Raw genomic sequence first — 27,816 nt, 5'->3', positions numbered from 1 at the left:
ATGTAACTGATTAGATGTAATCAGTCACTCTAAACATGTTTAAAAGATGTCTTGATATCCTACCTGTTTATTGATTGTATATGGGACTATCCAAATAAAAGTGTGACCGTTTTATTTGTCATATATTGTTGGAGAGGAAAATGCGTCGTTTTATTAGACAAGTTTAAAAGATTGACGTTTCGGTCTTCTTGAGATTTATTATTGATTCTGAAGGCCAATGAAGGATGAAACGTCAATGTCTTAAATTTGTCTAATAAAAAAAACTATGGTGAGTGAGCGCTGCGCCTTTTCCTGTCCAATGATGTCAACACATTTTTAGGTTGCACCTACTTCTTTCCAAAATGTTCATATATTGAACATGTATTTGTCTTGATATCCTATGTTTATTTGTATTGTCATTTAAATTCTAATAAAAATATACATTTGCCCTGCTACTGTAGCAGGCTAGATCGGGATGTCATGGCATTACTAGGCAGACTGAGTTTGTTGCGGGTCATTCGAGCTGCAGAGTTTTTTGATGACGTGACTCTTCCTATTCAGTCCCTATTATGCAAAACATAAACCAAAACAAACCGCAAATGCATCCAACAAGTTTGTAGAGTCACAAGCTTGATGTAATCATTGCGTGCAAGGAATATGGGACCAAATACTTAACGGTTTGACTACTTTGATACACTAAGTGAATTTGTCCAAATACTTAAGACTTCTTCAAATGTGGGGACTAGATAAAGTTATTTAAATGTCTAAATGGTAAAACAGATATGTATTAAAATACCCTCAAATAAAATCTGACATTCTAGCTCAAATCTAAAATGCTGGAGTATAGAGAAAAATAAAATGTTTTCACTTTGCTGTCCAAATACATATGGAAAGGAGTAAAAACAAAATGCTTACCTGCTCAGAGAATGGGCACCAAAAAATAGCAAAAGGAAAGTAATCTAATGTTATTAACATTTTACTGCAAGTGTCACTAAAGTCCACAGAATAAAGGATGCATTGATATTTTAGTTAACCATGATAGCCTTTATAATAGAACGCTTGTGACAACACACATCTAAATATTGCACTTGGGAAAAACATCTTAAAGTAACTGCCAAGTGAAAATCTCACTTAAAAGTTCATATTTAGTAAACTCGTATCCAACTAATGTTGACTCGTCCTATACTCGTTTGTGGCCGGAGCATACATTGGAGAAACAAAACACAACCCCACCTCAAACCATCTCAAACAGACCTTTTCATAAATGCTTGCTATTTCCTCATAGAACATGTCATCATGTCACACAGGAAAGCAGATTTTTTGGTAAATTTAAAAATAATAATTGGAAGGAAATCCACTTCACTCACATTGTAAGTAATTATAGAAATCTGGAACATCTGGGCAGTTACTTTGAAATAGATAAGAATTCAGTGAATGTAGTCAATCTCACCCCATACACAACTCATACAGAATGAAACATAACAGACATTCTATTTTCGCTCTATTATAGTGGCGACAACAGCACAAGGCTACATGTGTGCAAAAATAATGTTCAGAGTTCAAAATGAAAAATGCTCTCTCCACTCACACGATGGTGTTAGAGTATGTCAACAGAACAAAGCAATATCTTTAAACATACACAGTCAGTGGGGTATTCTAAAAAGAAGGATTATCAGACAACAAATGCTGAATGTGAGAGGTTGTACTGTATCATCATAAAAATACCAGGAATCACAGAACCATACACTGATTTTTCACCAACAATGCTCAGTAGCAAATATCCTTCGAGAGAGTAAAGTAGAAAACATGCTTTACAAATTTAAAATAAAACCAATTGTAATTCATTTCAGAGGGCAAATTAACAGAAACCCAACAGACCGGTCCTATACCAACATACATTTTCAGATCCCTTTCTTAAAAAAAAATACATGAATAGAAAACACAAAACATATATTCCATCAAATGAAGGTCAATGGTGGCAAAACAGGCCTCTGAGATGCTACTGCATCCTATTTCGTGGGCTTCAACCTCTCCTTTAATTACTTTTCATCAGTTTAAAAGACAACACAATAAGCATAATGATAAACTAAACCACACACATGACATGGTAGAGAGACAAAGGAAGCTATGAACAACCACTTGAGAAACTTGCTCCAACATTATCCAACACCTCAATAACCCAACCACCACATTACAAAACCAAGTCACACAGCTCCCCATTAAAATAAACAATGTTGTAATAAAAAAAATCTCCCTTAAAAAGTTGAGATGACGACTATAAAGCTTCTGCACCCCAGGTTGGAGATGAGACGTGAGAAAATACAGTGGGGCAAAAAAGTATTTAGTCAGCCACCAATTGTGCAAGTTCTCCCACTTAAAAAGATGAGACCTGCAATTTTCATCATAGGTACACTTCAACTATGACCGACAAAATGAGAAAGAAAAATCCAGAAAATCACATTGTAGGATTTTTAATGAATTTATTTGCAAATTATGGTGGAAAATAAGTATTTGGTCATCTACAAATAAGCAAGATTTCTGTCTCTCACAGACTTCTTTAAGAGGCTCCTCTGTCCTCCACTCGTTACATCTATTAATGGCACCTGTTTGAACTTGTTATCAGTATAAAATACACTTGTCCACAACCTCAAACAGTCACACTCCAAACTCCACTATGGCCAAGACCAAAGAGCTGTCAAAGGACACCAGAAACAAAATTGTAGACCTGCACCAGGCTGGGAAGACTGAATCTGCAATAGGTAAGCAAGCAGCTTGGTTTGAAGAAATCAACTGTGGGAGCAATTATTAGGAAATGGAAGACATACAAAACCACTGATAATCTCCCTCGATCTGGGGCTCCACGCAAGATCTCACCACCCCGTGGGGTCAAAATGATCACAAGAACGGTGAGCAAAAATCCCAGAACCACACGGGGGGACCCATTGAATGATCTGCAGAGAGCTGGGACCAAAGTAACAAAGCCTATCATCAGTAACACACTATGCCGCCAGGGACTCAAATCCTGCAGTGCCAGACGTGTCCCCCTGCTTAAGCCAGTACATGTCCAGGCCCGTCTGAAGTTTGCTAGAGAGCATTTGGATGATCCAGAAGAAGATTGGGAGAATGTCATATGGTCAGATGAAACCAAAATATAACTTTTCGGTAAAAACTCAACTCGTCGTGTTTGGAGGACAAAGAATGCTGAGTTGCATCCAAAGAACACCATACCTACTGTGAAGCATGGGGGTGGAAACATCATGCTTTGGGGCTGTTTTTCTGCAAAGGGACCAGGACGACTTATTTTCCACCATAATTTGCAAAGAAATTCATTAAAAATCTGGATATTTCTTCTCATTTTGTCTGTCATAGTTGAAGTGTACCTATGATGAAAATTACAGGCCTCTCTCATATTTTTAAGTGGGAGAACTTGCACAATTGGTGGCTGACTAAATACTTTTTTGCCCCACTGTATCTAGTTCACAGAGAGGGAGGGGAGGTGGGTTTATGTTAGAAGGCAAAAAGGGACAAGAGGCATTTTGCTCAATGATTATCACTGCCCAAAATAGGCGCTACACTCAGAAATATAATCACTAGAAGGGACAGCGCCCCTCAGGCCAACATCATATTTCTATGGCCACACCACCCGTAAACAATAAGTGAAGGCCTCCTGTTCTCTGTGAATGTTTCTTAATTCAGACTCATGGCCAACAGACTGATATTAAGTCTCAGTATCAGAGAGGCTGGCGAGACATCAACAAATCTGACTCACTGTCATATTCTCTACTACGAAACGTCTTCTACGGCAGGATGATATTCTCTACTACGACACATCTTCTACGGCAGGATGATATTCTCTACTACGACACATCTACGGCAGGATGATATTCTCTACTACAACACATCTACGGCAGGATGATATTCTCTACTATGACACGTCTTCTACGGAACAATGAAGAACACACTTCTGTAGAAAATGCAAGCACTCGTGATTTATGCTACAGGAAAATATATCAAATTAGACATAATATTATGCTGCACTGTACAATATATTTACCTTTAGTGAGACATATAGACAGTTAGGTATCGTAGACAATTTTTAGGGCATCCTGAAATTGTGTTTGCATCTTTGTAAGTATGTGATGCAACTTGCAACCAGAGGGATCATGCGTTTCAAGCAATCAAGAATCTACCATGCCGAGCATACGCCCGCATCACAAATAGGGTCAAAAGTATCATATGAAAACATTAGTTCAATTCCATGGACTCTCAATTTGGAAACCAAGGAAACCAACATATTCTCTCAGTTCCTCCATCCTCACATACTAAGAATTCTCTTCTCAACTCCCTTCTGTTCATCTCTTATTTGCTCTTTCAAAGCTCACCTGAATGTCACAATAAAAGGTTAACATTTTTACTGTTAAAATTGTTTAAGTATTGCACCAACACTTAGTGTGCTTCCCTGGAGAGGGTTATATTAGTACTGTAGCAGTCTTATAACAGTAGCCAAACATAAGTCACACACGCACGCGCACACACAAAACACAGATAAACAGATAAAATATATCTGTGGTTAAAATCGGCACCAGAGTGACAGAGTGAAAACTGAGCTCCTTTCAGTCCAACAGAACTTCAAAAACTAAGTCACCTAGATAAAATAAGAAGCCTTTTTTTAGAAGATTTTGTTCATACATTCAAGATTCACTTTGTCACAAAATACCAATTTGAGCACACCTGGCCAAGATAAAATAATCCAAATATTTCATAATAATAAAATAAAAACAAGACCTACTCTTCCAAACAATATTTTTCAAATTGACTGATTCTCTAGGGTTGGTGACTTGGTTCCCATACCAAAACATTTGTTGAAGCCAGAGTGCTACATGTACTGATGTGAATTTAAGATACTACATTACCAAGCTATCATTCCTATTTAGACACTAAAGTATTGTAGGAGTGGAAGGCCACTGGGCAGTGTGAGCACATGTCCTAAACTCTCCACCCTAAACCCTCCATACTAAACCTTACACTTGTGCCTTTTATAACATCACTACAATACTGACCATCTTCTCCTTATTTATCCATAATTCATCCTCTCAGACAAGCATGTTAAGTCACTGAAAAGCAGGCCTCTTTCTCCTTGTCTATGAGAACTGGGGAGAGCTGTGTTTATAGTATACAATGGGCCTGAACAACACTAAAATGCATGCTGGTGTAGAGGAGATACAGCACTCACAGTGCCCCACAGAAACACAGAGGAAATAGCACCCTAGTCCCTATATAGTGCACTACTTTTGACCAGAGCAAGTAGTGAATATTGTGCCATTTCAGATGCAGCCAGAGAGAAACATACAGTAACAGCAGCAAACCCTTAGTGCAGAAGAGGCAGAGGCAGAGTGATGTGTGATTTTCTTCACACCCACCAGAGGGCGATGCAGGGGAGGAGAGGGATTGGAGCTCCAGTTCGGCTGGATTTCCTCTTTTGCAACAAAAAAAGGCCACTCCATCTGCCAGTAACTCTGTCTGTACTGGAGATCTGTCAGTTGATCTGTCAGTAGTTTATCTGTACTCACACGTCCAGAACAAGCAACCGACACAACTACGACACAAATAGTCCATATCATGCTACAGATGCTAAAAGCACCTTAGTGTCAACGTGTTAGGTTAGGAGTGTGTGAGTAAATAGGGATGTACTGCTTTGGTTCTAGTGGATCTAGAGCCAGAACTGGACTGGTGTTGTTATAAAACACACAAAGTTTCACAAACACAGTGGAAGACACGAGCAAACACACTTACTGCACTGATTCCCCATGGATAATCTTGTTCACTAGACACTTCCAATTTGCCTAGGGACGAGGGTACCCCAGGTAGGGAAATGGATGGAAAGTAAAAGGAATCAATAAATACTATATATATAAATAAACAGTTCAAAGGTTTGGGGTCACTTAGAAATGTCCTTGATTTTGAAGGAAAAGCAAATATTTTGTCCCATAATATAACATCAAATTGATCAGAAATGCAGTGTAGACATTGTTAATGTTGTAAATGACTGTTGTAGCTGGAAACGGCAGATTGTTTTATGGAATATCTACATAGGTGTACAGAGGCCAATTATCAACAACAATCACTCCTGTGTTCCAAATGGCACATTGTGTTAGCTAATCCAAGTTTATAATTTTGAAAGGCTAACTGATCATTAGAAAACCCTTTTGCAATTATTTTAGCACAGCTGAAAACGGTTGTGCTGATTAAGGAAGCAATAAAACTGGCCTTTAGACTAGTTGAGTATCTGGAGCATCAGCATTTGTGGGTTCGATTACAGACTCAAAATGGCCAGAAACAAACAACTTCTGAAATTCATCAGTCCATTCTTGTTCTGAGAAAAGAAGGCTATTCCATGCGAGAAATTGTCAAGAAACTGAAGATCTCATACAATGCTGTGTACTACTCCCTTCACAGAACAGCGCAAACTACCCAGAACAGAAAGAGGAGTGGGAGGCCCCGGTGCACAACTGAGCAAGAGGACAAGTACATTAGAGTGTCTAGTTTGAGAAACAGACAACTCACAAGTCCTCAACTGGCAGCTTCATTAAATAGTACCCGCAAAACACCAGTCTCAACGTCAACAGTGAAGAGGCGACTCCGGGATGCTGGCTTCTAGGCAGAGTTGCAAAGAAGAAGCCATATCTCAGACTGGCCAATACAAATAAAAGATTATGATGGGCAAAAGAACACAGACACTCAACAGAGGAACTCTGCCTAGGTTTTCTTTCAAAAGCAAGGACATTTCTCAGTGACCCCAAACTTTTGAACTGTAGTGTATGTATATATATATATATATTTATAAACTGGGTGGTTCGAGCCCTGAATGCTGACTGGCTGACAGCTGTGGTATATCAGACCGTATACCACAGGTATGACAAAACATTTATTTTTTACTGCTCTATTTATGTTGGTAACCAGTTTATAATAGCAATAAGGCGCCTCGGGTCTTGTGGTATATGGCCATTATACCATGGCTAAGGGCTGTGTCCAGGTACTCCGCGATGGGTCATGCATAAGAATAGCCCTTAGCCGTGGTATATTGGCCATATACCACGCCTCCTCGGGCCTTATTGCTTAAATATATATATCCATTTATACGAACTTGCTGTGAATTCAGATAAAAAAATCAAATAAAACCTATTAAAAAAAGTAGTAGGTATTAGTCGTATCAGTGCGTCATCAGAGGAGGGAGATTCTGGTTGGGTGGAGTGGAGCAGGCCCCTTGGTTATTCAGTGCAAAGGTCAGAAAACACACAGTAGTTCGGACAACTCACACACCTCAGCCCCAGAGAGACTTTCCATCCCAAACACACACAGTTCCGGTGTGAGTGTATAGTTGCTAGCCCTCCAGGGCCATGTCCATAGGGGCATCCATCCGTCCTGTGACGCCCATCTTGTCCTATTAGTTTGGGCTGGTGGTGGGTGGTGGTGTTAGCCGTGAGGTGAGGGGTGAGTGCATTGCCAGGGCTGGCATAGCCTGTGCCATAGTAAACTCGATTCCAGCCTCTTTAGGTCTGAGCCCCCCCGAGTGGAGCTCAGAGCTGGTGCACAATGCTGTCTGTGTGGTTGACAGCTACAGGGCCGTCCTGGCGGAGCCGCTGCCACTGGAACGTGGTGCTGAGGGAACCCACCTCTTCCTCCTCGTTCTCCTGCTCCTTAGCAAACTCCATGAAGACCTGAGAGATGGGGTGAGAGAGCAAGAGAGAGACTAGCTAAGACAAATAGTCAGGAAGTGGATAGAGTTTGCATTGTAGTTGATGTAACATCACATGATATTCAAGGTAAGGTTCACAAATGAGTACTTACCTGCTCTAAGGTTGATTGTGAAAAGTTGTACTCTTCAAAGTTAAAGGCTTGCTTAGCTGGAGGAAGCGGAGAGCAGAAAACATTAGAACACAATGCATTTTGCCTAAATTGTAACGGATCAATGAAACATGAGGCAGATGGTCAGAGAGTGATCACACACACTCACCACTCTCTAGCTGAGAGAAGGACTTGGCCAGTGACTTGACATCCTCCATGGGGATCTTGTAAACCATCAGGGTGGCAAAGCTGCAAGACAGAGGCAGCATGCTTTAGCATGTCATCACACACACACACACACACACACACACACACACACACACACACACACACACACACACACACACACACACACACACACACACACACACACACACACACACACACACACACACACACACACACACACACACACACACATACACACACACACACACACACCTCTGCTCTGACTCACCTCTCCTGTCTTGCAGCGTGAGGGAAGATTCGACGGATCTCCTTGTGGAGCAGTGCCACTTGTTGGAGCCCCGTCAGCTCCTCTCTCAGCTTCAATTCCAGGCTGTAGCCACGCCCATACTTCCCCTTCAGGTGCTGGATAGACCCAATACACCTGAAAGACAGAGACACATCATCATGTGCCTGGGCTTACCTCCGCTGTACCCACACCCCACCATACCCCTGTCTGCGCATTATGCCCTGAATATATTCTACCATGCCCAGAAATCTGCTCCTTTTATTCTTTGTCCCCAACGCTCTAGGCGAACCGGTTTGATAGCCTTTAGCCGCACCCTCATACTACTCCTCCTCTGTTCCGCGGGTGATGTGGAGGTAAACCCAGGCCCTGCATGTTTTCAGGCACCCTCATTAGTTTACTTCTGTGATCGAAAAAGCCTTGGTTTCATGCATGTCAACATCAGAAGCCTCCTCCCTAAGTTTGTTTTACTCACTGCTTTAGCACACTCTGCCAACCCTGATGTCCTTGCCGTGTCTGAATCCTGGCTTAGGAAGGCCACCAAAAATTTGGAGATTTCCATACCAAACTATAACATTTTCCGTCAAGATAGAACTGCCAAAGGGGGAGGAGTTGCAGTCTACTGCAGAGATAGCATGCAAAGTTGTCATACTTTCCAGGTCCATACCCAAACAGTTCCAACTTAAAAATTACTCTCTCCAGAAATAAGTCTCACTGTTGCCGACTGCTACCGACCCCCCTCAGCTCCCAGCTGTGCCCTGGACACCATTTGTGAATTGATCGCTCCCATCTAGCTTCAGAGTTTGTTCTGTTAGGTGACCTAAACTGGGATATGCTTAACACCCCGGCAGTCCTACAATCTAAGCTAGATGCCCTCAATCTCACACAAATCATCAAGGAACCCACCAGGTACAACCATAAATCTGTAAACAAGGGCACCCTCATAGACGTCATCCTGACCAACTGGCCCTCCAAATACACCTCCGCTGTCTTCAACCAGGATCTCAGCGATCACTGCCTCATTGCCTGTATCCGCTACGGGTCCACAGTCAAACGACCACCCCTCATCACTGTCAAGCGCTCCCTAAAACACTTCTGCCAGCAGGCCTTTCTACTCGACCTGGCCCGGGTATCCTGGAAGGATATTGACGTCATCCCGTCAGTTGAGGATGCCTGGTCATTCTTTAAAAGTAACTTCCTCACCATCTTAGATAAGCATGCTCCATTCAAAAAATGCAGAACTAAGAACAGATATAGCCCTTGGTTAACTCCAGCCCCGACTGCCCTCGACCAGCACAAAAACATCCCGTGGCGGACTGCAATAGCATCGAATAGTCCCCGCGATATGCAACTGTTCAGGGAAGTCAGGAAAGCAAAGGCTAGCTTTTTCAAGCAGAAATTTGCATGGAGAAATATGCTGTAGCTCTAACTCCAAAAAGTTCTGGGACACTGTAAAGTCCATGGAGAACAAGAGCACCTCCTCCCAGCTGCCTACTGCACTGAGGCTAGGTAACACGGTCACCACCGATAAATCCATGATAATCGAAATCTTCAACAAGCATTTCTCAACGGCTGGCCATGCCTTCCTCCTGGCTACTCCAACCTCGACCAACAGCTCCCCCCCGCAGCTACTCGCCCAAGCCCCCCCAGCTTCTTCTTTACCCAAATCCAGATAGGAGATGTTCTGAAAGAGCTGCAACACCTGGACCTGTACAAATAAGCTGGGCTTGACAATCTGGACCCTCTATTTCTGAAACTATCCGCCGCCATTGTCGCAACCCCTATTACCAGCCTGTTCAACCTCTCTTTCATATTGTCTGAGATCCCCAAGGATTGGAAAGCTGCCGCAGTCATCCCCCTCTTCAAAGGAGGAGACACCTTGGACCCAAACTGTTACAGACCTACATCCATCCTGCCCTGCCTATCTAAGGTCTTCGAAAGCCAAGTCAACAAACAGATCAATGACCATCTCGAATCCTACCGTACCTTCTCCGCTGTGCAATCTGGTTTCCAAGCTGGTCACGGGTGCACCTCAGCCACGCTCAAGGTACTAAACGATATCATAACCGCCATCGATAAAAGACAGTACTGTGCAGCCGTCTTCATCTACCTGGCCAAGGCTTTCGACTCTGTCAATCACCATATTCTTATCGGCAGACTCAGTAGCCTCGGTTTTTCTAATGACTGCCTTGCCTGGTTCACCAACTACTTTGCAGACAGAGTTCAGTGTGTCAAATCAGAGGGCATGTTGTCCGGTCCACTGGCAGTCTCTATTGGGGTGCCACAGGGTTAAATTCTCGGGTCGACTCTTTTCTCCATATATACCAATGATGTTGCTCTTGCTGGGGGCGATTCTCTGATCCACCTCTATGCAGACGACACCATTCTGTATACTTCTGGCCCTTCCTTGGACACTGTGCTATCTAACCTCCAAACAAGCTTCAATGCCATATAGCACTCCTTCTGTGGCCTCCAACTGCTCTTAAACGCTAGTAAAACCAAATGCATGCTTTTCAACCGTTCGCTGCCTGCACCCGCACGCCCGACTAGTATCACCCCCCTGGATGGTTCCGACCTAGAATATGTGGACATCTCTAAACACCTAGGTGTCTGGCTAGACTGTAAACTCTCCTTCCAGACTCATATCAAACATCTCCAATCTAAAATCAAATCTAGAGTCGGCTTTCTATTCCGCAACAAAGCCTCCTTCACTCACGCTGCCAAACTTACCCTAGTAAAACTGACTATCCTACCGATCCTCAACTTCGGCGATGTCATTTACAAAACAGCTTCCAATACTCTACTCAGCAAACTGGATGCAGTCTATCACAGTGCCATCAGTTTTGTTACTAAAGCACCGTATACCACCCACCACTGCGACCTGTATGCTCTAGTCGGCTGGCCCTCGCTACATATTCGTCGCCAGACCCACTGGCTCCAGGTCATCTACAAGTCCATGCTAGGTAAAACGCTGCCTTATCTCAGTTCACTGGTCATGATGGCAACACCCACCCGTAGCACACGTTCCAGCAGGTATATCTCACTGATCATCCCCAAAGCCAACACCTCATTTGGCCGTCTTTCCTTCCAGTTCTCTGCTGCCTGTGACTGGAACGAATTGGAAAGAAATTGCTGAAGTTGGAGACTTTTATCTCCCTCACCACCAACTATCTGAGCAGCTAACCGATCGCTGCAGCTGTACATAGTCCATCGGTAAATAGCCCACCCAATTTACCTACCTCATCCCCATACTGTTTTTATTTATTTACTTTTCTGCTCTTTTGCGCACCAGTATCTCTACCTGCACATGCCCATCTGATCATTTATCACTCCAGTGGCAATCTGCAAAATTGTAATTATTCGCCTACCTCCTCATGCCTTTTGCACACAACGTATATAGACTATTTTTTTCTACTGTGTTATTGACTTGTTTATTGTTTACTCCATGTGCAACTCTGTGTTGTTGTCTGTTCACACTGCTATGCTTTATCTTGGCCAGGTTGCAGTTGTAAATGAGAACATGTTCTCAGCTAGCCTACCTGGTTAAATAAAGGTGAAATAAAAATAAAATAAAATCATCATAATCACAACTAGATAAACCCAATACACCTGACACACATCATCATGACAACTAGATAAACCCAATACATCTGAGACACATCATCATCATCACAACTAGATAAACCCAATACACCTGAAACACATCATCATGACAACTAGATAAACCCAATACATCTGAGACACATCATCATAACAACTAGATAAACCCAATACACCTGAAACACATCATCATGACAACTAGATAAACCCAATACACCTGACACACATCATCATCATCACAACTAGATAAACCCAATACACATCATCATCACAACTAGATAAACCCAATACACATCATCATCATCACAACTAGATAAACCCAATACACATCATCATAACAACTAGATAAACCCAATACACCTGAGACACATCATCATCACAACTAGATAAACCCAATACACCTGAAACACATCATCATGACAACTAGATAAACCCAATACGCCTGAGACACATCATCATGACAACTAGATAAACCCAATACACCTGAGACACATCATCATAACAACTAGATAAACCCAATACACCTGAGACACATCATCATAACAACTAGATAAACCCAATACACCTGACAACATCATCATCATCATCACAACTAGATAAACCCAATACACCTGAAACACATCATCATGACAACTAGATAAACCCAATACACCTGAGACACATCATCATAACAACTAGATAAACCCAATACACCTGAAACACATCATCATCACAACTAGATAAACCCAATACACCTGAAACACATCATCATCACAACTAGATAAACCCAATACACCTGAGACACATCATCATAACAACTAGATAAACCCAATACACCTGAAACACATCATCATCACAACTAGATAAACCCAATACACCTGAAACACATCATCATCACAACTAGATAAACCCAATACACTTGAGACACATCATCATCATCACAACTAGATAAACCCAATACACCTGAAACACATCATCATCACAACTAGATAAACCCAATACACCTGAAACACATCATCATCACAACTAGATAAACCCAATACACCTGACACACATCATCATCACAACTAGATAAACCCAATACACCTGAAACACATCATCATCACAACTAGATAAACCCAATACACCTGAAACACATCATCATCACAACTAGATAAACCCAATATCACATCATCATCACAACTAGATAAACCCAATACACCTGACACACATCATCATAACAACTAGATAAACCCAATACACCTGAAACACATCATCATAACAACTAGATAAACCCAATACACCTGAAACACATCATCATCACAACTAGATAAACCCAATACACCTGAAACACATCATCATCACAACTAGATAAACCCAATACACCTGAAACACATCATCATCACAACTAGATAAACCCAATACACCTGAAACACATCATCATCACAACTAGAAAAACCCAATACACCATCATCACAACTAGATAAACCCAATACACCTGAAACACATCATCATCACAACTAGATAAACCCAATACACCTGAAACACATCATCATCACAACTAGAAAAACCCAATACACCATCATCACAACTAGATAAACCCAATACACCTGAAACACATCATCATCACAACTAGATAAACCCAATACACCTGACACACATCATCATCACAACTAGATAAACCCAATACACCTGAAACACATCATCATCACAACTAGATAAACCCAATACACCTGAAACACATCATCATCACAACTAGAAAAACCCAATACACCATCATCACAACTAGATAAACCCAATACACCTGACACACATCATCATCACAACTAGATAAACCCAATACACCTGAGACACATCATCATAACAACTAGATAAACCCAATACACCTGAAACACATCATCATAACAACTAGATAAACCCAATACACCTGAAACACATCATCATCACAACTAGAAAAACCCAATACACCATCATCACAACTAGATAAACCCAATACACCTGACACACATCATCATAACAACTAGATAAACCCAATACACCTGAAACACATCATCATCACAACTAGATAAACCCAATACACCTGAAACACATCATCATCACAACTAGAAAAACCCAATACACCATCATCACAACTAGATAAACCCAATACACCTGACACACATCATCATCACAACTAGATAAACCCAATACACCTGAAACACATCATCATCACAACTAGAAAAACCCAATACACCATCATCACAACTAGATAAACCCAATACACCTGACACACATCATCATCACAACTAGATAAACCCAATACATCTGAGACACATCATCATCATCACAACTAGATAAACCCAATACACCTGAAACACATCATCATCACAACTAGATAAACCCAATACACCATCATCACAACTAGATAAACCCAATACACCTGACACACATCATCATCACAACTAGATAAACCCAATACATCTGAGACACATCATCATCATCACAACTAGATAAACCCAATACACCTGAGACACATCATCATCACAACTAGATAAACCCAATACACCTGAAACACATCATCATGACAACTAGATAAACCCAATACACCTGACACACATCATCATCATCACAACTAGATAAACCCAATACACATCATCATCACACCTAGATAAACCCAATACACCTGACACACATCATCATCATCACAACTAGATAAACCCAATACACATCATCATCACAACTAGATAAACCCAATACACATCATCATCACAACTAGATAAACCCAATACACCTGACACACACATCATCATGACAACTAGATAAACCCAATACACCTGACACACATCATCATCACAACTAGATAAACCCAATACACCTGACACACATCATCATAACAACTAGATAAACCCAATACACCTGAAACACATCATCATGACAACTAGATAAACCCAATACACCTGACACACATCATCATCACAACTAGATAAACCCAATACACCTGACACACATCATCATCACAACTAGATAAACCCAATACACCTGAGACACATCATCATAACAACTAGATAAACCCAATACACCTGAGACACATCATCATAACAACTAGATAAACCCAATACACCTGACACACATCATCATCACAACTAGATAAACATACACCTGAGACACATCATCATAACAACTAGATAAACCCAATACACCTGAGACACATCATCATCATCACAACTAGATAAACCCAATACACCTGAAACACATCATCATCACAACTAGATAAACCCAATACACCTGAGACACATCATCATAACAACTAGATAAACCCAATACACCTGAAACACATCATCATCACAACTAGATAAACCCAATACACCTGAGACACATCATCACAACTAGATAAACCCAATACACCTGAAACACATCATCATAACAACTAGATAAACCCAATACACCTGAAACACATCATCATAACAACTAGATAAACCCAATACACCTGACACACATCATCATAACAACTAGATAAACCCAATACACCTGAAACACATCATCATAACAACTAGATAAACCCAATACACCTGAAACACATCATCATCACAACTAGATAAACCCAATACACCTGAAACACATCATCATCACAACTAGATAAACCCAATACACCTGAAACACATCATCATCACAACTAGAAAAACCCAATACACCATCATCACAACTAGATAAACCCAATACACCTGAGACACATCATCATCATCACAACTAGATAAACCCAATACACCTGAGACACATCATCATCATCACAACTAGATAAACCCAATACACCTGAGACACATCATCATCACAACTAGATGAACCCAATACACCTGAGACACATCATCATCATCACAACTAGATAAACCCAATACACCTGAGACACATCATCATCACAACTAGATAAACCCAATACACCTGAGACACATCATCATCACAACTAGATAAACCCAATACACCTGAGACACATCATCATCATCACAACTAGATAAACCCAATACACCTGAGACACATCATCATCACAACTAGATGAACCCAATACACCTGAGACACATCATCATCATCACAACTAGATAAACCCAATACACCTGAGACACATCATCATCACAACTAGATAAACCCAATACACCTGAGACACATCATCATCATCACAACTAGATAAACCCAATACACCTGAGACACATCATCATCATCACAACTAGATAAACCCAATACACCTGAGACACATCATCATCACAACTAGATAAACCCAATACACCTGAGACACATCATCATCATCACAACTAGATAAACCCAATACACCTGAGACACATCATCATCACAACTAGATAAACCCAATACACCTGAGACACATCATCATCATCACAACTAGATAAACCCAATACACCTGAGACACATCATCATCACAACTAGATAAACCCAATACACCTGAAACACATCATCATCATCATCATCATAACAACTAGATAAACCCAATACACCTGAGACACATCATCATCACAACTAGATAAACCCAATACACCTGAGACACATCATCATCACAACTAGATAAACCCAATACACCTGAGACACATCATCATCATCATCACAACTAGATAAACCCAATACACCTGAGACACATCATCATCACAACTAGATGAACCCAATACACCTGAGACACATCATCATCATCACAACTAGATAAACCCAATACACCTGAGACACATCATCATCACAACTAGATAAACCCAATACACCTGAGACACATCATCATCATCACAACTAGATAAACCCAATACACCTGAGACACATCATCATCACAACTAGATAAACCCAATACACCTGAAACACATCATCATCATCATCATCATAACAACTAGATAAACCCAATACACCTGAAACACATCATCATGACAACTAGATAAACCCAATACACCTGAAACACATCATCATCACAACTAGATAAACCCAATACACCTGACACACATCATCATGACAACTAGATAAACCCAATACACCTGACACACATCATCATCACAACTAGATAAATCCAATACACCTGACACACATCATCATCACAACTAGATAAACCCAATACACCTGAAACACATCATCATCACAACTAGATAAACCCAATACACCTGAAACACATCATCATCATCATCATCATAACTAGATAAACCCAATACACCCGAAACACATCATCATCATCATCATCATAACTAGATAAACCCAATACACCTGAAACACATCATCATAACTAGATAAACCCAATACACCTGAAACACATCATCATCATCATAACTAGATAAACCCAATACACCTGAAACACATCATCATCATCATCATCATAACTAGATAAACCCAATACACCCGAAACACATCATCATCACAACTAGATAAACCCAATACACCTGAAACACATCATCATCATAACTAGATAAACCCAATACACCTGAAACACATCATCATCACAACTAGATAAACCCAATACACCTGAAACACATCATCATCACAACTAGATAAACCCAATACACCTGAAACACATCATCATCATCATCATCATAACTAGATAAACCCAATACACCTGAAACACATAATCATCACAACTAGATAAACCCAATACACCTGAAACACATCATCATCACAACTAGATAAACCCAATACACCTGAAACACATCATCATCATCATCATCATAACTAGATAAACCCAATACACCTGAAACACATCATCATCACAACTAGATAAACCCAATACACCTGAAACACATCACAACTAGATAAACCCAATACACCATCATCACAACTAGATAAACCCAATACACCTGAAACACATCATCATCACAACTAGATAAACCCAATACACCTGAAACACATCATCATCACAACTAGATAAACCCAATCACCTCACATCATCATCATCAAACTAGATAAACCCAATACACCTGAAACACATCATCATCACAACTAGATAAACCCAATACACCTGAAACACATCATCATCATCACAACTAGATAAACCCAATACACCTGAAACACATCATCATCACAACTAGATAAACCCAATACACCTGAAACACATCACAACTAGATAAACCCAATACACCTGAAACACATCATCATCACAACTAGATAAACCCAATACACCTGAGACACATCATCATAACAACTAGATAAACCCAATACACCTGAAACACATCATCATCACAACTAGATAAACCCAATACACCTGAAACACATCATCATCATCATCATCATAACTAGATAAACCCAATACACCTGAAACACATCATCATCACAACTAGATAAACCCAATACACCTGACACACATCATCATCACAACTAGATAAACCCAATACACCTGAAACACATCATCATCACAACTAGATAAACCCAATACACCTGACACACATCATCATCACAACTAGATAAACCCAATACACCCGAAACACATCATCATCATCATCATCATAACTAGATAAACCCAATACACCTGAAACACATCATCATCATCATCATCATCATAACTAGATAAACCCAATACACCTGAAACACATCATCATCATCATCATAACTAGATAAACCCAATACACCTGAAACACATCATCATCATCATCATCATAACTAGATAAACCCAATACACCCGAAACACATCATCATCACAACTAGATAAACCCAATACACCTGAAACACATCATCATCATCATCATCATAACTAGATAAACCCAATACACCTGAAACACATCATCATCACAACTAGATAAACCCAATACACCTGAAACACATCATCATCACAACTAGATAAACCCAATACACCTGAAACACATCATCATCACAACTAGATAAACCCAATACACCTGAGACACATCATCATCACAACAGATAAACCCAGATAAACACATCACAACTAGATAAACCCAATACACCTGAAACACATCATCATCACAACTAGATAAACCCAATACACCTGAACACATCATCATCAACTAGATAAACCCAATACACCTGAAACACATCATCATCACAACTAGATAAACCCAATACACCTGACACACATCATCATCACAACTAGATAAACCCAATACACCTGAAACACATCATCAACTAGATAAACCCAATACACCTGAAACACATCACAACTAGATAAACCCAATACACCTGAAACACATCATCATCACAACTAGATAAACCCAATACACCTGAAACACATCATCATAACAACTAGATAAACCCAATACACCTGAAACACATCATCATCACAACTAGATAAACCCAATACACCTGAAACACATCATCATCACACTAGATAAACCCAATACACCTGAAACACATCATCATCACAACTAGATAAACCCAATACACCTGAAACACATCATCATCACAACTAGATAAACCCAATACACCTGAAACACATCATCATCACAACTAGATAAACCCAATACACCTGAAACACATCATCATCACAACTAGATAAACCCAATACACCTGAAACACATCATCATCACAACTAGATAAACCCAATACACCTGAAACACATCACAACTAGATAAACCCAATACACCTGAAACACATCATCATCACAACTAGATAAACCCAATACACCTGAGACACATCATCATAACAACTAGATAAACCCAATACACCTGAAACACATCATCATCACAACTAGATAAACCCAATACACCTGAAACACATCACAACTAGATAAACCCAATACACCTGAAACACATCATCATCACAACTAGATAAACCCAATACACCTGAGACACATCATCATAACAACTAGATAAACCCAATACACCTGAAACACATCATCATCACAACTAGATAAACCCAATACACCTGAAACACATCATCATCACAACTAGATAAACCCAATACACCTGAAACACATCATCATCACAACTAGATAAACCCAATACACCTGAAACACATCACAACTAGATAAACCCAATACACCTGAAACACATCATCATCACAACTAGATAAACCCAATACACCTGAAACACATCATCATCACAACTAGATAAACCCAATACACCTGAAACACATCATCATCACAACTAGATAAACCCAATACACTTGAGACACATCATCATCATCACAACTAGATAAACCCAATACACCTGAAACACATCATCATCACAACTAGATGAACCCAATACACCTGACACACATCATCATCACAACTAGATAAACCCAATACACTTGAGACACATCATCATCATCACAACTAGATAAACCCAATACACCTGAGACACATCATCATCACAACTAGATGAACCCAATACACCTGACACACATCATCATCACAACTAGATAAACCCAATACACATCATCATCACAACTAGATAAACCCAATACACATCATCATCATCACAACTAGATAAACCCAATACACATCATCATAACAACTAGATAAACCCAATACACCTGAGACACATCATCATCACAACTAGATAAACCCAATACACCTGAAACACATCATCATGACAACTAGATAAACCCAATACGCCTGAGACACATCATCATGACAACTAGATAAACCCAATACACCTGAGACACATCATCATAACAACTAGATAAACCCAATACACCTGAGACACATCATCATCACAACTAGATAAACCCAATACACCTGACACACATCATCATCATCATCATCATAACAACTAGATAAACCCAATACACCTGAGACACATCATCATCACAACTAGATAAACCCAATACACCTGAAACACATCATCATGACAACTAGATAAACCCAATACGCCTGAGACACATCATCATGACAACTAGATAAACCCAATACACCTGAGACACATCATCATAACAACTAGATAAACCCAATACACCTGAGACACATCATCATAACAACTAGATAAACCCAATACACCTGACACACATCATCATCATCATCATCACAACTAGATAAACCCAATACACCTGAAACACATCATCATGACAACTAGATAAACCCAATACACCTGAAACACATCATCATCACAACTAGATAAACCCAATACACCTGAAACACATCATCATCACAACTAGATAAACCCAATACACCTGAAACACATCATCATCACAACTAGATAAACCCAATACACCTGAAACACATCATCATCACAACTAGATAAACCCAATACATCTGAGACACATCATCATCATAACAACTAGATAAACCCAATACACCTGACACACATCATCATCACAACTAGATAAACCCAATACACCTGAAACACATCATCATCACAACTAGATAAACCCAATACACCTGACACACATCATCATCACAACTAGATAAACCCAATACACCTGAAACACATCATCATCACAACTAGATAAACCCAATACACCTGAAACACATCATCATCACAACTAGATAAACCCAATACACCTGAAACACATCATCATCACAACTAGATAAACCCAATACACCTGACACACATCATCATAACAACTAGATAAACCCAATACACCTGAAACACATCATCATAACAACTAGATAAACCCAATACACCTGAAACACATCATCATCACAACTAGATAAACCCAATACACCTGAAACACATCATCATCACAACTAGATAAACCCAATACACCTGAAACACATCATCATCACAACTAGAAAAACCCAATACACCATCATCACAACTAGATAAACCCAATACACCTGAAACACATCATCATCACAACTAGATAAACCCAATACACCTGAAACACATCATCATCACAACTAGAAAAACCCAATACACCATCATCACAACTAGATAAACCCAATACACCTGACACACATCATCATCATCACAACTAGATAAACCCAATACACATCATCATCACAACTAGATAAACCCAATACACCTGACACACATCATCATCATCACAACTAGATAAACCCAATACACATCATCATCACAACTAGATAAACCCAATACACATCATCATCACAACTAGATAAACCCAATACACCTGACACACACATCATCATGACAACTAGATAAACCCAATACACCTGACACACATCATCATCACAACTAGATAAACCCAATACACCTGACACACATCATCATAACAACGAGATAAACCCAATACACCTGAAACACATCATCATGACAACTAGATAAACCCAATACACCTGACACACATCATCATCACAACTAGATAAACCCAATACACCTGACACACATCATCATCACAACTAGATAAACCCAATACACCTGAGACACATCATCATAACAACTAGATAAACCCAATACACCTGAGACACATCATCATAACAACTAGATAAACCCAATACACCTGACACACATCATCATCACAACTAGATAAACCCAATACACCTGAGACACATCATCATAACAACTAGATAAACCCAATACACCTGAGACACATCATCATCATCACAACTAGATAAACCCAATACACCTGAAACACATCATCATCACAACTAGATAAACCCAATACACCTGAGACACATCATCACAACTAGATAAACCCAATACACCTGAAACACATCATCATAACAACTAGATAAACCCAATACACCTGAAACACATCATCATAACAACTAGATAAACCCAATACACCTGACACACATCATCATAACAACTAGATAAACCCAATACACCTGAAACACATCATCATAACAACTAGATAAACCCAATACACCTGAAACACATCATCATCACAACTAGATAAACCCAATACACCTGAAACACATCATCATCACAACTAGATAAACTCAATACACCTGAAACACATCATCATCACAACTAGAAAAACCCAATACACCATCATCACAACTAGATAAACCCAATACACCTGAGACACATCATCATCATCACAACTAGATAAACCCAATACACCTGAGACACATCATCATCATCACAACTAGATAAACCCAATACACCTGAGACACATCATCATCACAACTAGATGAACCCAATACACCTGAGACACATCATCATCATCACAACTAGATAAACCCAATACACCTGAGACACATCATCATCACAACTAGATAAACCCAATACACCTGAGACACATCATCATCACAACTAGATGAACCCAATACACCTGAGACACATCATCATCATCACAACTAGATAAACCCAATACACCTGAGACACATCATCATCACAACTAGATAAACCCAATACACCTGAGACACATCATCATCATCACAACTAGATAAACCCAATACACCTGAGACACATCATCATCACAACTAGATAAACCCAATACACCTGAAACACATCATCATCATCATCATCATAACAACTAGATAAACCCAATACACCTGAGACACATCATCATCACAACTAGATAAACCCAATACACCTGAGACACATCATCATCACAACTAGATAAACCCAATACACCTGAGACACATCATCATCATCACAACTAGATAAACCCAATACACCTGAGACACATCATCATCATCACAACTAGATAAACCCAATACACCTGAAACACATCATCATCACAACTAGATAAACCCAATACACCTGAAACACATCATCATAACAACTAGATAAACCCAATACACCTGAAACACATCATCATAACAACTAGATAAACCCAATACACCTGAGACACATCATCATCATCATCAATAACAACTAGATAAACCCAATACACCTGAAACACATCATCATCACAACTAGATAAACCCAATACACCTGAGACACATCATCATCACAACTAGATAAACCCAATACACCTGAAACACATCATCATCATCATCATCATAACAACTAGATAAACCCAATACACCTGAAACACATCATCATGACAACTAGATAAACCCAATACACCTGAAACACATCATCATCACAACTAGATAAACCCAATACACCTGACACACATCATCATGACAACTAGATAAACCCAATACACCTGACACACATCATCATCACAACTAGATAAATCCAATACACCTGACACACATCATCATCACAACTAGATAAACCCAATACACCTGAAACACATCATCATCATCATAACTAGATAAACCCAATACACCTGAAACACATCATCATCACAACTAGATAAACCCAATACACCTGAAACACATCATCATCATCATCATCATAACTAGATAAACCCAATACACCCGAAACACATCATCATCATCATCATCATAACTAGATAAACCCAATACACCTGAAACACATCATCATCATCATCATCATAACTAGATAAACCCAATACACATGAAACACATCATCATCATCATAACTAGATAAACCCAATACACCTGAAACACATCATCATCATCATCATCATCAACTAGATAAACCCAATACACCCGAAACACATCATCATCACAACTAGATAAACCCAATACACCTGAAACACATCATCATCATAACTAGATAAACCCAATACACCTGAAACACATCATCATCACAACTAGATAAACCCAATACACCTGAAACACATCATCATCACAACTAGATAAACCCAATACACCTGAAACACATCATCATCATCATCATCATAACTAGATAAACCCAATACACCTGAAACACATCAATCATCACAACTAGATAAACCCAATACACCTGAAACACATCATCATCACAACTAGATAAACCCAATACACCTGAAACACATCATCATCATCATCATAACTAGATAAACCCAATACACCTGAAACACATCATCATCACAACTAGATAAACCCAATACACCTGAAACACATCACAACTAGATAAACCCAATACACCATCATCACAACTAGATAAACCCAATACACCTGAAACACATCATCATCACAACTAGATAAACCCAATACACCTGAAACACATCATCATCACAACTAGATAAACCCAATACACCTGAAACACATCATCATCACAACTAGATAAACCCAATACACCTGAAACACATCATCATCATCATCATCATAACTAGATAAACCCAATACACCTGAAACACATCATCATCACAACTAGATAAACCCAATACACCTGAGACACATCATCATAACAACTAGATAAACCCAATACACCTGAAACACATCATCATCACAACTAGATAAACCCAATACACCTGAAACACATCACAACTAGATAAACCCAATACACCTGAAACACATCATCATCACAACTAGATAAACCCAATACACCTGAAACACATCATCATCAACAACTAGATAAACCCAATACACCTGAAACACATCATCATCACAACTAGATAAACCCAATACACCTGAAACACATCATCATCACAACTAGATAAACCCAATACACCTGAAACACATCATCATCACAACTAGATAAACCCAATACACCTGAAACACATCATCATCATCATCATCATAACTAGATAAACCCAATACACCTGAAACACATCATCATCACAACTAGATAAACCCAATACACCTGACACACATCATCATCACAACTAGATAAACCCAATACACCTGAAACACATCATCATCACAACTAGATAAACCCAATACACCTGACACACATCATCATCACAACTAGATAAACCCAATACACCCGAAACACATCATCATCATCATCATCATAACTAGATAAACCCAATACACCTGAAACACATCATCATCATCATCATCATCATCATAACTAGATAAACCCAATACACCTGAAACACATCATCATCATCATCATCATAACTAGATAAACCCAATACACCTGAAACACATCATCATCATCATCATCATAACTAGATAAACCCAATACACCCGAAACACATCATCATCACAACTAGATAAACCCAATACACCTGAAACACATCATCATCATCATCATCATAACTAGATAAACCCAATACACCTGAAACACATCATCATCACAACTAGATAAACCCAATACACCTGAAACACATCATCATCACAACTAGATAAACCCAATACACCTGAAACACATCATCATCACAACTAGATAAACCCAATACACCTGAGACACATCATCATAACAACTAGATAAACCCATAAACCCAATCATCACAACTAGATAAACCCAATACACCTGAAACACATCACAACTAGATAAACCCAATACACCTGAAACACATCATCATCACAACTAGATAAACCCAATACACCTGAGACACATCATCATAACAACTAGATAAACCCAATACACCTGAAACACATCATCATCACAACTAGATAAACCCAATACACCTGACACACATCATCATCACAACTAGATAAACCCAATACACCTGAAACACATCACAACTAGATAAACCCAATACACCTGAAACACATCATCATCACAACTAGATAAACCCAATACACCTGAAACACATCATCATCACAACTAGATAAACCCAATACACCTGAAACACATCATCATCACAACTAGATAAACCCAATACACCTGAAACACATCATCATCACAACTAGATAAACCCAATACACCTGAGACACATCATCATAACAACTAGATAAACCCAATACACCTGAAACACATCATCATCACAACTAGATAAACCCAATACACCTGAAACACATCATCATCACAACTAGATAAACCCAATACACCTGAAACACATCATCATCACAACTAGATAAACCCAATACACCTGAAACACATCATAGATAAACCCAATACACCTGAAACACATCATCATCACAACTAGATAAACCCAATACACCTGAGACACATCATCATAACAACTAGATAAACCCAATACACCTGAGACACATCATCATAACAACTAGATAAACCCAATACACCTGAGACACATCATCATCACAACTAGATAAACCCAATACACCTGAGACACATCATCATAACAACTAGATAAACCCAATACACCTGAAACACATCATCATCACAACTAGATAAACCCAATACACCTGAAACACATCATCATCACAACTAGATAAACCCAATACACCTGAGACACATCATCATCATCACAACTAGATAAACCCAATACACCTGAAACACATCATCATCACAACTAGATAAACCCAATACACCTGACACACATCATCATCACAACTAGATAAACCCAATACACTTGAGACACATCATCATCATCACAACTAGATAAACCCAATACACCTGAAACACATCATCATCACAACTAGATAAACCCAATACACCTGACACACATCATCATCACAACTAGATAAACCCAATACACTTGAGACACATCATCATCATCACAACTAGATAAACCCAATACACCTGAGACACATCATCATCACAACTAGATGAACCCAATACACCTGACACACATCATCATCACAACTAGATAAACCCAATACACCTGAAACACATCATCATCATCATCATCATAACAACTAGATAAACCCAATACACCTGAAACACATCATCATCACAACTAGATAAACCCAATACACCTGAAACACATCATCATCACAACTAGATAAACCCAATACACCTGAAACACATCATCATCACAACTAGATAAACCCAATACACCTGAAACACATCATCATCATCATCATCATAACAACTAGATAAACCCAATACACCTGAAACACATCATCATGACAACTAGATAAACCCAATACACCTGAAACACATCATCATCACAACTAGATAAACCCAATACACCTGAAACACATCATCATCACAACTAGATAAACCCAATACACCTGAAACACATCATCATCATCATCATCATAACAACTAGATAAACCCAATACACCTGAAACACATCATCATGACAACTAGATAAACCCAATACACCTGAAACACATCATCATCACAACTAGATAAACCCAATACACCTGAAACACATCATCATCACAACTAGATAAACCCAATACACCTGAGACACATCATCATCACAACTAGATAAACCCAATACACCTGACACACATCATCATCACAACTAGATAAACCCAATACACCTGAAACACATCATCATCACAACTAGATAAACCCAATACACCTGAGACACATCATCATCACAACTAGATAAACCCAATACACCTGAGACACATCATCATCACAACTAGA

At 39.3% G+C, this 27,816-nt stretch overlaps 1 protein-coding gene and 1 long non-coding RNA gene across 17 annotated transcripts in view; both read right to left on the bottom strand.

Annotated features, from left to right (window-relative positions):
* Nucleotides 1-1,000: 1,000 nt before the first annotated feature.
* The window catches only part of abca5 (ATP-binding cassette, sub-family A (ABC1), member 5), a 123,705-nt gene continuing 96,889 nt past the window's right edge, over nucleotides 1,001-27,816 (bottom strand). Inside the window, exons 34-37 of the mRNA XM_052473580.1 lie at nucleotides 8,282-8,434; nucleotides 7,994-8,073; nucleotides 7,828-7,883; nucleotides 1,001-7,697 (exon numbers count right to left, since the gene is read on the bottom strand). Coding sequence (XP_052329540.1) covers nucleotides 7,557-7,697; nucleotides 7,828-7,883; nucleotides 7,994-8,073; nucleotides 8,282-8,434 — 430 coding nt within the window. The 3' untranslated portion in view covers nucleotides 1,001-7,556. The remainder of the gene's footprint in view (nucleotides 7,698-7,827; nucleotides 7,884-7,993; nucleotides 8,074-8,281; nucleotides 8,435-27,816) is intronic.
* On the bottom strand, nucleotides 13,047-26,400 carry LOC127910317 (uncharacterized). Of its 16 annotated transcripts, XR_008074327.1 has the most exons (10): nucleotides 25,348-25,794; nucleotides 23,518-23,860; nucleotides 23,215-23,258; nucleotides 22,910-23,173; nucleotides 22,584-22,868; nucleotides 21,026-22,050; nucleotides 18,110-18,232; nucleotides 15,160-15,555; nucleotides 13,782-14,202; nucleotides 13,047-13,699 (listed from the first exon to the last, which is right to left on the bottom strand). It is a non-coding gene; the product is annotated as an uncharacterized LOC127910317 (long non-coding RNA). The 16 variants fall into 16 exon arrangements; XR_008074337.1 differs by lacking the exons at nucleotides 15,160-15,555; nucleotides 18,110-18,232; nucleotides 22,584-22,868; ... (2 more) ...; nucleotides 23,518-23,860; nucleotides 25,348-25,794 and adding exons at nucleotides 19,433-19,713; nucleotides 19,755-19,830; nucleotides 25,840-26,400 and having other exon boundaries at nucleotides 13,782-14,046; nucleotides 20,645-22,173; XR_008074339.1 differs by lacking the exons at nucleotides 15,160-15,555; nucleotides 18,110-18,232; nucleotides 22,584-22,868; ... (2 more) ...; nucleotides 23,518-23,860; nucleotides 25,348-25,794 and adding exons at nucleotides 19,433-19,713; nucleotides 19,755-19,830; nucleotides 25,840-26,400 and having other exon boundaries at nucleotides 13,782-14,046; nucleotides 20,686-22,173.

This window comes from Oncorhynchus keta, chromosome 2 (genome assembly GCF_023373465.1).
Source record: "Oncorhynchus keta strain PuntledgeMale-10-30-2019 chromosome 2, Oket_V2, whole genome shotgun sequence".
In the NCBI taxonomy this organism is placed as follows: domain Eukaryota; kingdom Metazoa; phylum Chordata; class Actinopteri; order Salmoniformes; family Salmonidae; genus Oncorhynchus; species Oncorhynchus keta.
The sequence above is the reverse complement of the archived record's forward strand: the minus strand, read 5'-3'. Positions and strand labels throughout refer to the sequence as shown.